This window comes from Myodes glareolus, chromosome 16 (assembly GCF_982192425.1).
Source record: "Myodes glareolus chromosome 16, mMyoGla1.1, whole genome shotgun sequence".
Lineage (NCBI taxonomy): Eukaryota > Metazoa > Chordata > Mammalia > Rodentia > Cricetidae > Myodes > Myodes glareolus.
Window position 1 is genome coordinate 31,213,459 of NC_142041.1, and position 10,911 is coordinate 31,224,369.

At 40.8% G+C, this 10,911-nt stretch overlaps 1 protein-coding gene and 1 pseudogene across 13 annotated transcripts in view; both read left to right on the forward strand.

Annotated features, from left to right (window-relative positions):
* Positions 1–5,778, forward strand: part of Rnf38 (ring finger protein 38) — a 114,482-nt gene extending 108,704 nt beyond the window's left edge. For all 13 annotated transcript variants that reach the window (XM_085677207.2, XM_085677212.2, XM_085677208.2 and 10 more), the window contains 2 exons: positions 660–759; positions 2,379–5,778. In XM_085677207.2, coding sequence (XP_085533333.1) covers positions 660–759; positions 2,379–2,441 — 163 coding nt within the window. In that variant the 3' untranslated portion in view covers positions 2,442–5,778. The remainder of the gene's footprint in view (positions 1–659; positions 760–2,378) is intronic.
* A 3,172-nt stretch (positions 5,779–8,950) lies between these two features.
* On the forward strand, positions 8,951–10,108 carry LOC125390735 (cytochrome b-c1 complex subunit 7 pseudogene; annotated as a pseudogene).
* Positions 10,109–10,911: the final 803 nt, after the last annotated feature.

Consider the following 10,911-nt stretch of genomic DNA (forward strand, 5'->3'; position numbering starts at 1 on the left):
GCAGGCCAGCAGAGGGCATCAGATCCTGTTACAGATGTCGTGAGCCACCATGTGGGTGCTGGGAATTGAACTCAGGACCTCTGGAAGAACAGCCAGTGCTCTTAACCGCTGAGCCACCTTTCCAGCCCCCATTGCTTGACTCTTACAAATAATGCTTTATTATATACTTCATATATATATATATTATAAACTTTATATACTCTTAGGTCACAAAAATTTACTGTTTTTCCCCTTAATCTAGAATTTTAATCCATTGTTTTTTAGATAAATTATTTTTGCTTATGTATGTGTTTTTGTTGTATGTATGCAGGTACACGTGCATGTGTGTGCACATAGAGGTCAGAAGTTGATATCAGGTCTTTCAACCATTCTCTACTTTAAGGCAGGGAATTTCACTGGTTCACTCAGCCTCGTTGATTCACTAGCTAGCTTGTCTCAGAGAAAACTGTTAACACTGAACTCTCTCCAGCTCCTTAACCAGAGATGTTTTGATAATCTGTTAGTAGAGAACCCTAAGTAAATCTACCTTAGCGTCATCATTTTCAGGAATAGAGGTAATTTTAAAAAATAAATAATATTTTGATAACCGAGAATGGCTTTGTAATTGTGATAGTCGTAACAAATAGAAAACCAAAAATGACCTTTTTGCTCTTTTTCAGGTGTGTAGTATGCATGTGTGATTTTGAGTCAAGGCAGCTTCTTAGAGTCTTACCCTGTAACCACGAGTTCCATGCCAAGTGTGTCGATAAATGGCTTAAGGTAAAGTGATCATGAGTATAAAGGAAGTAACTGCTTTGTATTCTTCTTGACATGGATTCATCTGAGTAAATTCGTGGGTTAAAAGGGGTTGGGTCTAGGAGATAATGGAACCTTAGATTTTAGAGGAAGCACTCTGGAAAGTCCAGTAAAGAGTGGCTGCAGAGACTGTGTGTGCTTAGCATGGGTGATCTCTGGGTTCAATATTCAGCGTTGTTTAAAAAAAGAAAAGAAAACAGCAGCCAACAGCATGGTGGCAGCGACATGAGAGTGGAGAGCGGGCTGTTTGCCCCTGTTTTCTGTACGTTAGAATTTTATCCTGGTGTAGTCTAAGACCCGGGCTCCATAGGATTCAGATTTTTAATCAGAGTTTGGATGGAACTTCATTGAGGTTTTTTCTTTTTGCCAGAGATTTTTATGGAGATTAAGTGTTTTTCTTAATTCTGATCAGTTCTCTTGTATATATGGAAAGCTCAAAGATGAGAATAACAGAGGTCTGTCAGAGTGACTGCTGAGTCTCCTTGTCCTTTTCAAGTATTTCTTTGCATGCTCTTAATTTATGTGAATAAAATATACATAATTTAAATAGTCAACTTTGAATTTTTTGTAGAATGTGCTAATTAAGCAGTTAAGTAATCTAATAAATCAGTTAAAGGGGAACCGGTGTGCTGGTCATACCTATAACCCTAGCATGCGAAGAGAGGCTAAGGCAGGAAAGTGAGATCTGTCTAATGAAGAGAAGGAATGAACAAACTAAATCATGAAATGAAGAGTATGAACTTTTTAGGAAAAACAAAACAAAAACATGGCGTGTGCAAAGTCCTAATGAGTGAAGAGGGAATAGTCAGGGAACCACAAGTCCATGCAACTAAGAACGAGAGTGAGAGTGTGTGAGGGGAGGGTTCAGAAATGTACGTGGTTATTGCTGCGCCGTTCTAAAGCATGGGTGAGTTAGACTTGATTCTGAAAGCAAGGGGAAGGGTGTGGCTGTCGTCGTGTTTTAGAAACCTCATTGGCCACTGTTTAGGGGGAGACAGAGAGGAATGAGACAGGAAGGAAGACAGTTGAGGGAAGAAGATGGACTAGGTTAAGGGTGAGCCAGCCATCGTATGTTGTGACAATCAGATGACAGGATCGCTCTCTCTGAGCTCCATCCATCGTAATGTGGCAGGTTGGTGAGTGATGGAGTGTAGAGGTGTGACAGTAAGTAAGTGCTGGGTTGTGTTTCCCTGTCTGTGGGAGCTAAGGAAAGGAGTAAGTGGAACCATGTCTGTATTACCTTATCCTGTCTATCCCAGCTCTCAAGAAGCAGAGGCAGGTGAATGTCCTTGAGTTGAGGTCAGCCTGATCTACAGCTAGAGCTACAAAATAAACCCTGCCTCAAAAAAAAAAAAAAGAAAAAAAGAAAGAAAGAAAGATAAGTGAAGGAAGGCTAGGGCCAGGCTCTTTTGATATACCTACTGTCCTAGCACTCAAGAGGTAGGAACGGGAGAATGAGAAGTTCAGTGCCCAAAGTCCTGTTTCAAAGGGATCAGAATATAAAGATCATATGGGATTATCGGTAGACCTGGCTACTTCACTGTATGAGATGCGACTCCAGTGAGCTTCCTTTTGTTTTTCAGGGAAATCGTACTTGCCCAATTTGCCGAGCTGATGCTTCAGAAGTACATCGGGATTCAGAGTGACCAGCCTAAGAGCACAGATTTAGTTTGGGTGTTCCTCATCACGTGTATATATGGACTATCCATTGAACTTAACCTGTGTGGCTTCCAGCCCTCCCTTTACCAAAAGGGTCAATGGACCTTTCTTTGCACTGTGTGACTTACTCAACTATAAAAGCTTACAATTAGTCTTCACAATTATGGGATTGTTATACTAACTGTGTGATTGGAACTCCAAAGATCTTTTCTTTAGCTTAATTTCGTGTGTGCACTAACATTCCCTGGTTTTTGTGTGATCATTCCGAGTGTTGCTGCAAGATTACAGTGGACGTGATCTTTTAGCATGTGCTTTTATAAAAAGTGGTAGCTCCAGATGATATAGCAATCTACCTTATATAGAGCCTTCAGAAACTGTGAGTGGAAATGAGTGCCGCGTGTGAATCTGTGCGAGAGAGTGTGTGCAACTACATGTGTGGGGCATGGTAGCTACAGTGTGTATGAGATCCTATATACCAGCATGTACCAAGAATGTGTGTAGTTTTAATTATGCTGCAATGTATAATCTGGTGTGTTATTTAAACAGCACTAGTACTGTACACTGGTTTTCCCCTTGTGTTTGCTGTTGCACACTGATTGCTAAGGGTGCATCAATTCTAAGCATCGAATACTCCGTCCCCTTCCCTCCCAATGAATGGAATGAGAAAAGCCTTCTTCCTTTGCTTCAGGCAGCTGTCCCCTTCTCTTCCTCTGTGATCCTAAGTGGGTCACTTAAGAAAAAATGTCAGATTCTCACTCCATGACCTGATTTTTTTTTCTTCAATTTTTTCTGTTGTAAAAGAAACTTTTAAGTCTCCTGCTTGCTATTTCCAAAAAGGTGCAATATCATACATCATCATTAGCAATATCGGCATTTCAATCAGTGATCTGAGTGTTACTACTTGTTTTTCCTTTACATTTCCAGTAGCGTTTTGCAGAAAGGACCTGTGATTTTATTCATGTGTAGATTTGTAGTCTGTTCCGAAGATGTTTGAGTAATATATTTTTAAGAACACCACTGGTCCCATAAGTATCGCCTTCTTGACTTCCAGTAGAACAAAATCTGTTACCTAACTCAGCCTGGTCTCTGGTGTGTGTTCTTTGCTCAGGCCTCCATGGGTGACTAAAGTGTTTTAAGAGAGCTATTTCTGTTGTGTTAATTGGATTCCCACACTCTGGTCCTGAAGTTCTCTAGTTCTTTCCTCAGTAAATATTCTCGTTGAAACCTTTGTTTCAGGATGGATCAAGTGCTGTGACAGCTCCTTTCTTAGACCTGGTTTGCTTTGACGTCTTACTCTTTCTCTTTTAATTTATGTTAGAATGAGAAAAAACTTAATACAGCAGGTGTCCAGAACACTTGCAGTGTAAATGAAGATTGGATTTTGTATAAAAAATAATAATAATGCTGTCAAATAGGAATTGACCTTTATTTAATCTGAAATGATACATACTGTATAAAACAAAACAGATTGATTGAACATAAATCAGATGGTTGGAAGTCATTTTTCAGCACTTGGATTCCTTTCTCCTTCTCTCAGTGTGCTCAGCCTTGTCTGCCTCTGTGAGTTCTCGGCTTCTGTGTGCACCACCCGTGCTGCAGCCTCCGGTCACAGCTGTGACACTTTGCTGCCAACCTCACTCAGCTCGCAGTTGGCACTGGGCCTATTTTTTTACTCTGACAGGGAGAGTGTTCAACTACTTGTTACTGCCGTGTTCCTTACCCTTCCTTGAAGTCTCTAAGCTCATCATAGCCTAGAGTTCAGGAAAGTCAGTCCACACAGAAGCACAATTTTGTCTTCTCCCAGACACTGTTGCCTCTATCTAGTCACGCAAACAGGATTTGACCTATTTTCTGTTTGCCCTAGACCGTGTGTCAGAAATACACTGAAAAAGTGGTAAATGCACGTGTTACTTTTAAATCATTAGGATACCCCCTCCTGTTCCTAATGATTAAAAAAAGGTGTGTCAAAGTCCAAAATTAATGGCATATAATAGTCATCTCCAAATCACATACAGTTTAATCTTTATTTTTTAATTTAAAGAAATCATGTTTAAAATGACAAAAGTCCATATTATATATACACTTTTATATAGCTACAAAAACTTTATACCTGTCCAGCTCTCACATGACACTGCTCCACTCAGTGTTTGTTCTGTTGATGCACGCGAGTGAAGCACTCTCCTCGTTTATACAGAGATACTGACTGCCAAGGCACGCTGTGCTAAGACCGGAAAGCAGCCTTTTTTTATTCTGTCAATATTTGCTGTGATGTTCCCTTTCCAGTAGATTTTTTTTTTTTAATAGAAGTAGTTGGCAGTTTAGGAGGCAGCAGGTCTGTCCTAGTAAAATTGTGTTTTGCAGTTATCTGCTGTCTCTGTGGGGTGTCTTCTCTTACCACAGAACTGTTAGAGAAGGATCAGACTTTTGTTCGTGGTGTGGTTGATGTATTTTAGGAACAGACCTGGCGTGATCTCTGAGTGACCATGGTGGGCATCTTTGTGGCCAGGAAATGATGGCTTCTGCCTAACTGTCATCTCTGGGAGATGCACTGGGTGGCAGATGGATGTTGGTAGCCTTCATCCTCTTCTGCCTAGAACAGTATTGGCTTTACCGTCTTAACTCAGCTGTGGAGCTTTGTTGTTGTTGGTTGGTAGGTTTTAGATTTGGGGTTTGGGCTTTTCTGTTTGTTATTTTGGTTTGTTTGGGGTTTTGGTTTTTTGCATGAATCACCATATTTTGTATTTTTAACTCCAACCTCAACAAAACAACTCAAGGCCTCTAAGTATCAAGATACCATACTAAGATTTTCCTGTCCTGAATTTTTCTTTTTTTAGCAGAATCTGAAATTGTGAAAGCATATTAGATTTTATACACTCCCTGAACTTTAATTTTCTAGAATTCTTAATTTGGGCCTCTTGTGGTAATTTCCAGTGTGATCTGCCTGCCAGCTTCCGAGAACATTTTCACAGTATCTCTGGGCCTTCTCGAGTCTGCTCCCCATAGTGCATCTGGTTACCTCATGTTGCTGTTTGTTTAAGATTATGAAAACTCACGGGGTGTTTGTTGGAATCATTTGCTGAGTCATTTCCTCAAATCATATTCCATTGTATCAGTTAACATATAGTTTTAAATGTATGTATTATAAATATCTGTAACCAAATCATTTGAAGGCTTGATAAATTTTTAACAAAGTTTGTACATTTTTTATGAAAGTTACTAGTAATGCTTTACTAAGTAGTGCAATGAATTTTTATTTTTAATCCCTGTGCCCAATTTTGGAGTTGAGAGGGTTGTTGGTAATAAATGTATGATGTACACTTAAAATATCTGCTGTGTTTCATGTTAGATATGTTTTAGGAGCTGTGTTTACAAAGGGGGTGTGATAGGATGCAGCAAGGTGGTCGAGCTGGCTTGGCGCTCACCGCTGAGCTTAGTCTTTAAAGTGTAGTCTCTGGTGTTGGTTTAAACAACTGGAGTCACAAAATGAGCATGGTAACATAGGTATCTACTTGTTTCCTTAAAAGACCAAGCAATCAGCAGAAAATGTAGCCACACATGGGTACATGCATATCTAACAAGCTGCAGATATAGGAACTGTCTCTTCTCTGTGTCTCTGTGCAGCACCCCTCCTTCCCCATGAACCATAAGATACAGAAAACAGCTCATGTAACTGGGAAAGCCAGTGTACATTAGGGAAAGTTTACACCCAAGTTACTGTCAACATAACAAGGGGAAACGATCCTCTGTTTATTGTCATACATGATGACTTAAAATGTAAGAAATCTGCTGACCTATTTACTTGAGCAGGTGTCTGAGTCTGATACCCCACCAGCAAAAGCATTCAGAAATCCTGAGTTATAAGCCATAACCTAAAAAATGGCTATTCTAAAAAGCCATGGGATCCTCAGCAAATATTCTTTCAATAGGAGTGGAAGTATCGGTGCTGATGCTCTAAGTGCTTGGTCTTTGCCAAGTGTTTACAGTACTCTCCTGAGCCGGCTTTGGTGATATCACAGGCATCTCAAATGTGCCCGCAAACATCACTGGCTGCAGTGTTTAACAGAGCAGAAGCTTCTATTTACACTACAGAGTAAGATTTCTGAAACGTGTGGTCAGGTCACACATGTCTGAAGTGTAGTCGTGTAAGACAGTTTAGTGGCCACATTTAAAAGCAGAATTGGCCAGGTAGAGTGCTTCCTTAGTCCTGGCTTCAGTTCCCTACTGGAAAAAAAAATGTTATTCAACCCAGCACATATTCTTTCAGTAAAAGAGGGAGATCTTGATGCCTTTAACCCCAGCACTTGAGGCCAGCCTGGTCTACAGAGTGATTTCCAGGTCAGACTCCAAAGCAACAGAAAAAAAAAAAAACTTTTGTATTTTCTCAGATCCTGTATATTAAAGCACATCTAATTTAAATTGATCACGTTCTAAATATTCAGTAACTCATGGAAATGGCCGCCAGAATAGATGGCTCAGATCTAGACCACTGTGCTGTATTATCTGGTTTCCAAGGAACTGCAAGTTAAGACGTTAGTGTTTGCTTGCAATCCTTACACATACTAGAAGGTTTAAGGTTGTATTTAGGGGGATGCTCTTTAAATGGACCTTACTCTCCTGGCCTCAGCTTCTTTTGTGTGTATGTGTACAGCGGACAACCTTGGATGTTACTCAGGGTGTTGCTCTTGTTCTGTGAGACGGGGTCTCTCGCTGGCCTGGAGCTTACTAAGCAGGCTAGGCTGACTGACCTGTGAGCCCCAGAGGTCCTTCTGTCTCCTCCTTAGCACTGGGATTACAAGTGTGTGCCACCATTCCCAGCTCTGTTTTTGTTTTGTTTTAATGTGGGTTCTGGGAATCAAACTTTGGGTCCTTGTAACATAGGTTCTTAACTGACTGGCTATCTCCCCTTGCTATTAGCAGAGTAAATTATTTATTGTTAGACAATTTTGTACATGTAAACAATGTATATTGGTCATATGCATTCCCAGTTTGCCCCTCCCATTCCCCCAGGCATCTTCAACATGTCTCTAGTCCCCATTTAATGTGATAGCTATTCATGGTTGTCATCTTGACTGCATCAGCAGTTAACAAACCCAAACATCTGTGTATACCTGTGGGATTTTCTTCTTGATTGTGTCATTTGAAGTAGCAAAAACTACTTTTAATCCGTATCTTTTGAAGTGGGAAGATAGACCTTTAATCTGGGCCATGCCTTTTGTTGGCAGCCTGTGTAAAGGACATAGAAGAAGGACGTTCTTGGTCTTGATGACAAGTCCATTCCTTCACTGGATCAAAGCCTACTACTTCGAGATTCCAGTGTATACTGAAGACCAGCTGAGACATCCAACCTCATGTATTGAAGAAACTGCTGGATTCTTTGACCTTCCGTTTTGGGTAGACAGCCCTTGTTGAATTAGCTGAACCATAGCCTGTAAAGCCATTCTAATAAATTGCCTTAATATTTTTTCTACAAATTCTGTTTCTCTAGAGAACCCTGACTGATAACACTCATTGAGTTCAATTAGTTGCTGCCTGTTGGAATATTGGCTAATCTTGGCTTGGTTTTTGTCCAGGTAACCATAGCTGCAGTGAGTTCTGCCATGTCTTGTCCAGAAGACAGCATTTCTCAGTAATCGTTACATTCTTTCTTCTTCCTCATTCTGAGCCTTTGGGAAGAGAAGGGTGCAGAATCAAACTTCTAAGTTTTATCATTCTTAAATTATAGTCAGATTTAAAAACACTTCACTTTGACTAGCTAATGTAATATGTTATGGTATAAAGATTCACTTGAAAAGCAGGTTTAGTTGCTATGAACAATATGCTGCCCTGGTACAGTTCAGGAACCAAGTTTCTAGGCCTGGGACTATAGCTCGGGTGGTAGGGAACTTACCTAGCATAACACCCTGGGTTCATTCCTAGCATCACACAGACTGATGTGTGTGGTGGCACCTGTCTACAGTCCCAGCACTTGGAAGCAAGAGGATGAGGAGTTGAGGATACCCTTGACTACATATGAGTTCATCCTGTGTCAAAAGATCCCAACCATGTTTGCTTAACACCTTCAGAATCCTCAACTATTTAAAAATGGTGGTCAGGGCTAGAGAGATGATTCTGCTCTCACAAGAGGTTGCTGCTTTGCCAGGAGGCCTGAATTTGGCTCCCTCACCCAGTAGCTCACACGGCACCCAGTACCTCTTCTGTCCTCTGGCATCTACACTCTGTGCTCACACACACACAAAAGTCAAACTGGGTTTTGTATTTTGATTTTTGTTTTCATCTGAGCAGCCCTAACATTGGCCATTCTGAAGAACCTGAGGGTGGTTAGCTTTTAACCCACTTGCAGATGATGGACTGGATTCTTACTAAGATTATACAGTACAGTGTACATGCACCTAACCTCTTGCATGGTTCTCTGCTTCCCAAAGTAGCAGGAAATTTAGGAATAAAAGTCTCGTAGCTTCATGGTTTAGCACTTGGTTAGCATGTGCAATTCCCTGAGATGGATCACCAGCACCACCAAAATATAAAGCCTTTTCAAGCCCTTGGTTCTTGGCCTACATATGAAAACAAGGTAAGATGATATAGTGGTTGTAAGTGGAAATAGAACTTAAGCATTGTAGTTGTCTCTGCTGATTTTGGATATTAGCACATTGCTGCTACATCAGTGAAACCGTCCTGCCAAAATTGAGCTAGCCTAACAAAAGAGAAATGGGTTATTATCTCTCACAGTTCAGCCTTAGAAAGCCCTAGTGTGGTCACTGGCACGGAGGGAAATGGATTGGCTATGCTAGTTTCAGAAGCCCAGAAGGAAATGGGTTTCTAGGTCCCAAATACCAAATTCTACTTGGGGAAGACAAGCCAGAAAGAAAAAAAATCACTTGACCCTAGGTCTTCTGAGGCAGTATAGAGTATAACAAGGTACCCCCATCTCATTAAAAAGCATTGAGGTAGTTCAACAGGTATAACCTGAGATTGATACCCAAATCCACCTAAAAGTAAAAAGAATCAGCCCCACAAAGTTGTCGCCTGACCACATATGTACCTGTGCATACGTATGCACAGATCATAAACATAATAAAGTAATTGGAAAATGGTAGTTTGGGTGTGGTAGCACATGCCTGTAATTCCATTCCCCGTAATCATTTCACAGCAGGATTATAAATTGAAGAGGCAGCCTGGCCTACGCAGACAGACCCTGTGTCAAATCAGTAGGTGCAAAAGCCTTTAATCCCAGCACTCATGCGAGCCTGGTCTACATAGTAAGTTCTAGACAAGCCAGGACTTCAAAGTGAGACCCTGTCAAAAAAAAAAAAAAATCAAAATTGGGGGGGCAGACCTGCTTGCTGCGGTGTCAAGCAAGTGGCTGGATGGTTTTAGAAAATGGTATGATGCAGGACCCAACAGACTAGGTTTAATTCAAGGAGATAGGATATATAAGACTGGAGGTGTGAAGGAAGCCCTAAGACGGCTTCCTGAGGATCTTTATAATAACAATATTTCCAATTAAGAGAGGCCTGGACCTGACCATGAGGCATCAGATCTTGCCTAAGGAGCAGTGGACAAAATATGAGGAGGGCAAATTCTACCTTGAACCCTATCTGAAAGAGCTACTGGGGAGAAAGAAGAAGAATGGGCAAAGAAGGAATCCTGCAGCTGAGATCTGTGGATGTGCCTGATCTCAAGCATGTTTTTATGAAGTTGTTTCAACCTGAATCACAATTTAAGAATTATTTGCTCTGCAGATGCCTTGCTTTAAATAAATGTCTATTGTAAAATTTATTTAAATGTTGTTTTAAATATTTAAAAAGTAATAAAAATAGATTCCACTCACCTACAAGCACTGTTAGAAATGACCACGATGAAAACAAATGCACCTTGTCTTAAACTATAACAGGTACATAGCACAAAGCCTAAAGCAATCCCAAAGGCTGCGGAGACAGCTCAGTGGTTAACACTGCTCTTGAGAGGATGTAGGTGTGATTGTCAGCATCCACATTAGGGCTCTTTACCATCCATAATTTCATTTCTAGAGGATCTGACATCCTAATCTGGCCTCCCATAGCACCAAACACACACATGGTGCTCAGACATGCATGTAAGGAAAGTATTTATAAGTAAAAATATTTTTTCCTTTCATTCTAAGGTATTTGTGCTTCAATTTAAAAATATGAGAACACTCCAGCCAGGGAAATAGGTAGGCTTAACTGCATGTAGATTTTCACCTCTCCCTCCACTGCTCCAAATCCAATCTCATCCCTAGCTCTGTAGCAGTACCTTAACAGGGCCTCAGGTCTTAGCACAACTTACTCCATTCAGGCCATAAAACTCAGCATATAGACGGCTCCACCTACCAAATGAGAGCGAAGACCTAGTCCATCAAAGTTCATAGTTCTTGGAAAGTCTCTAAGTGTACTAACCTTGCTTTTTGGCTTCTGTAGTTGTGCTTCTGGCTAACTGTTC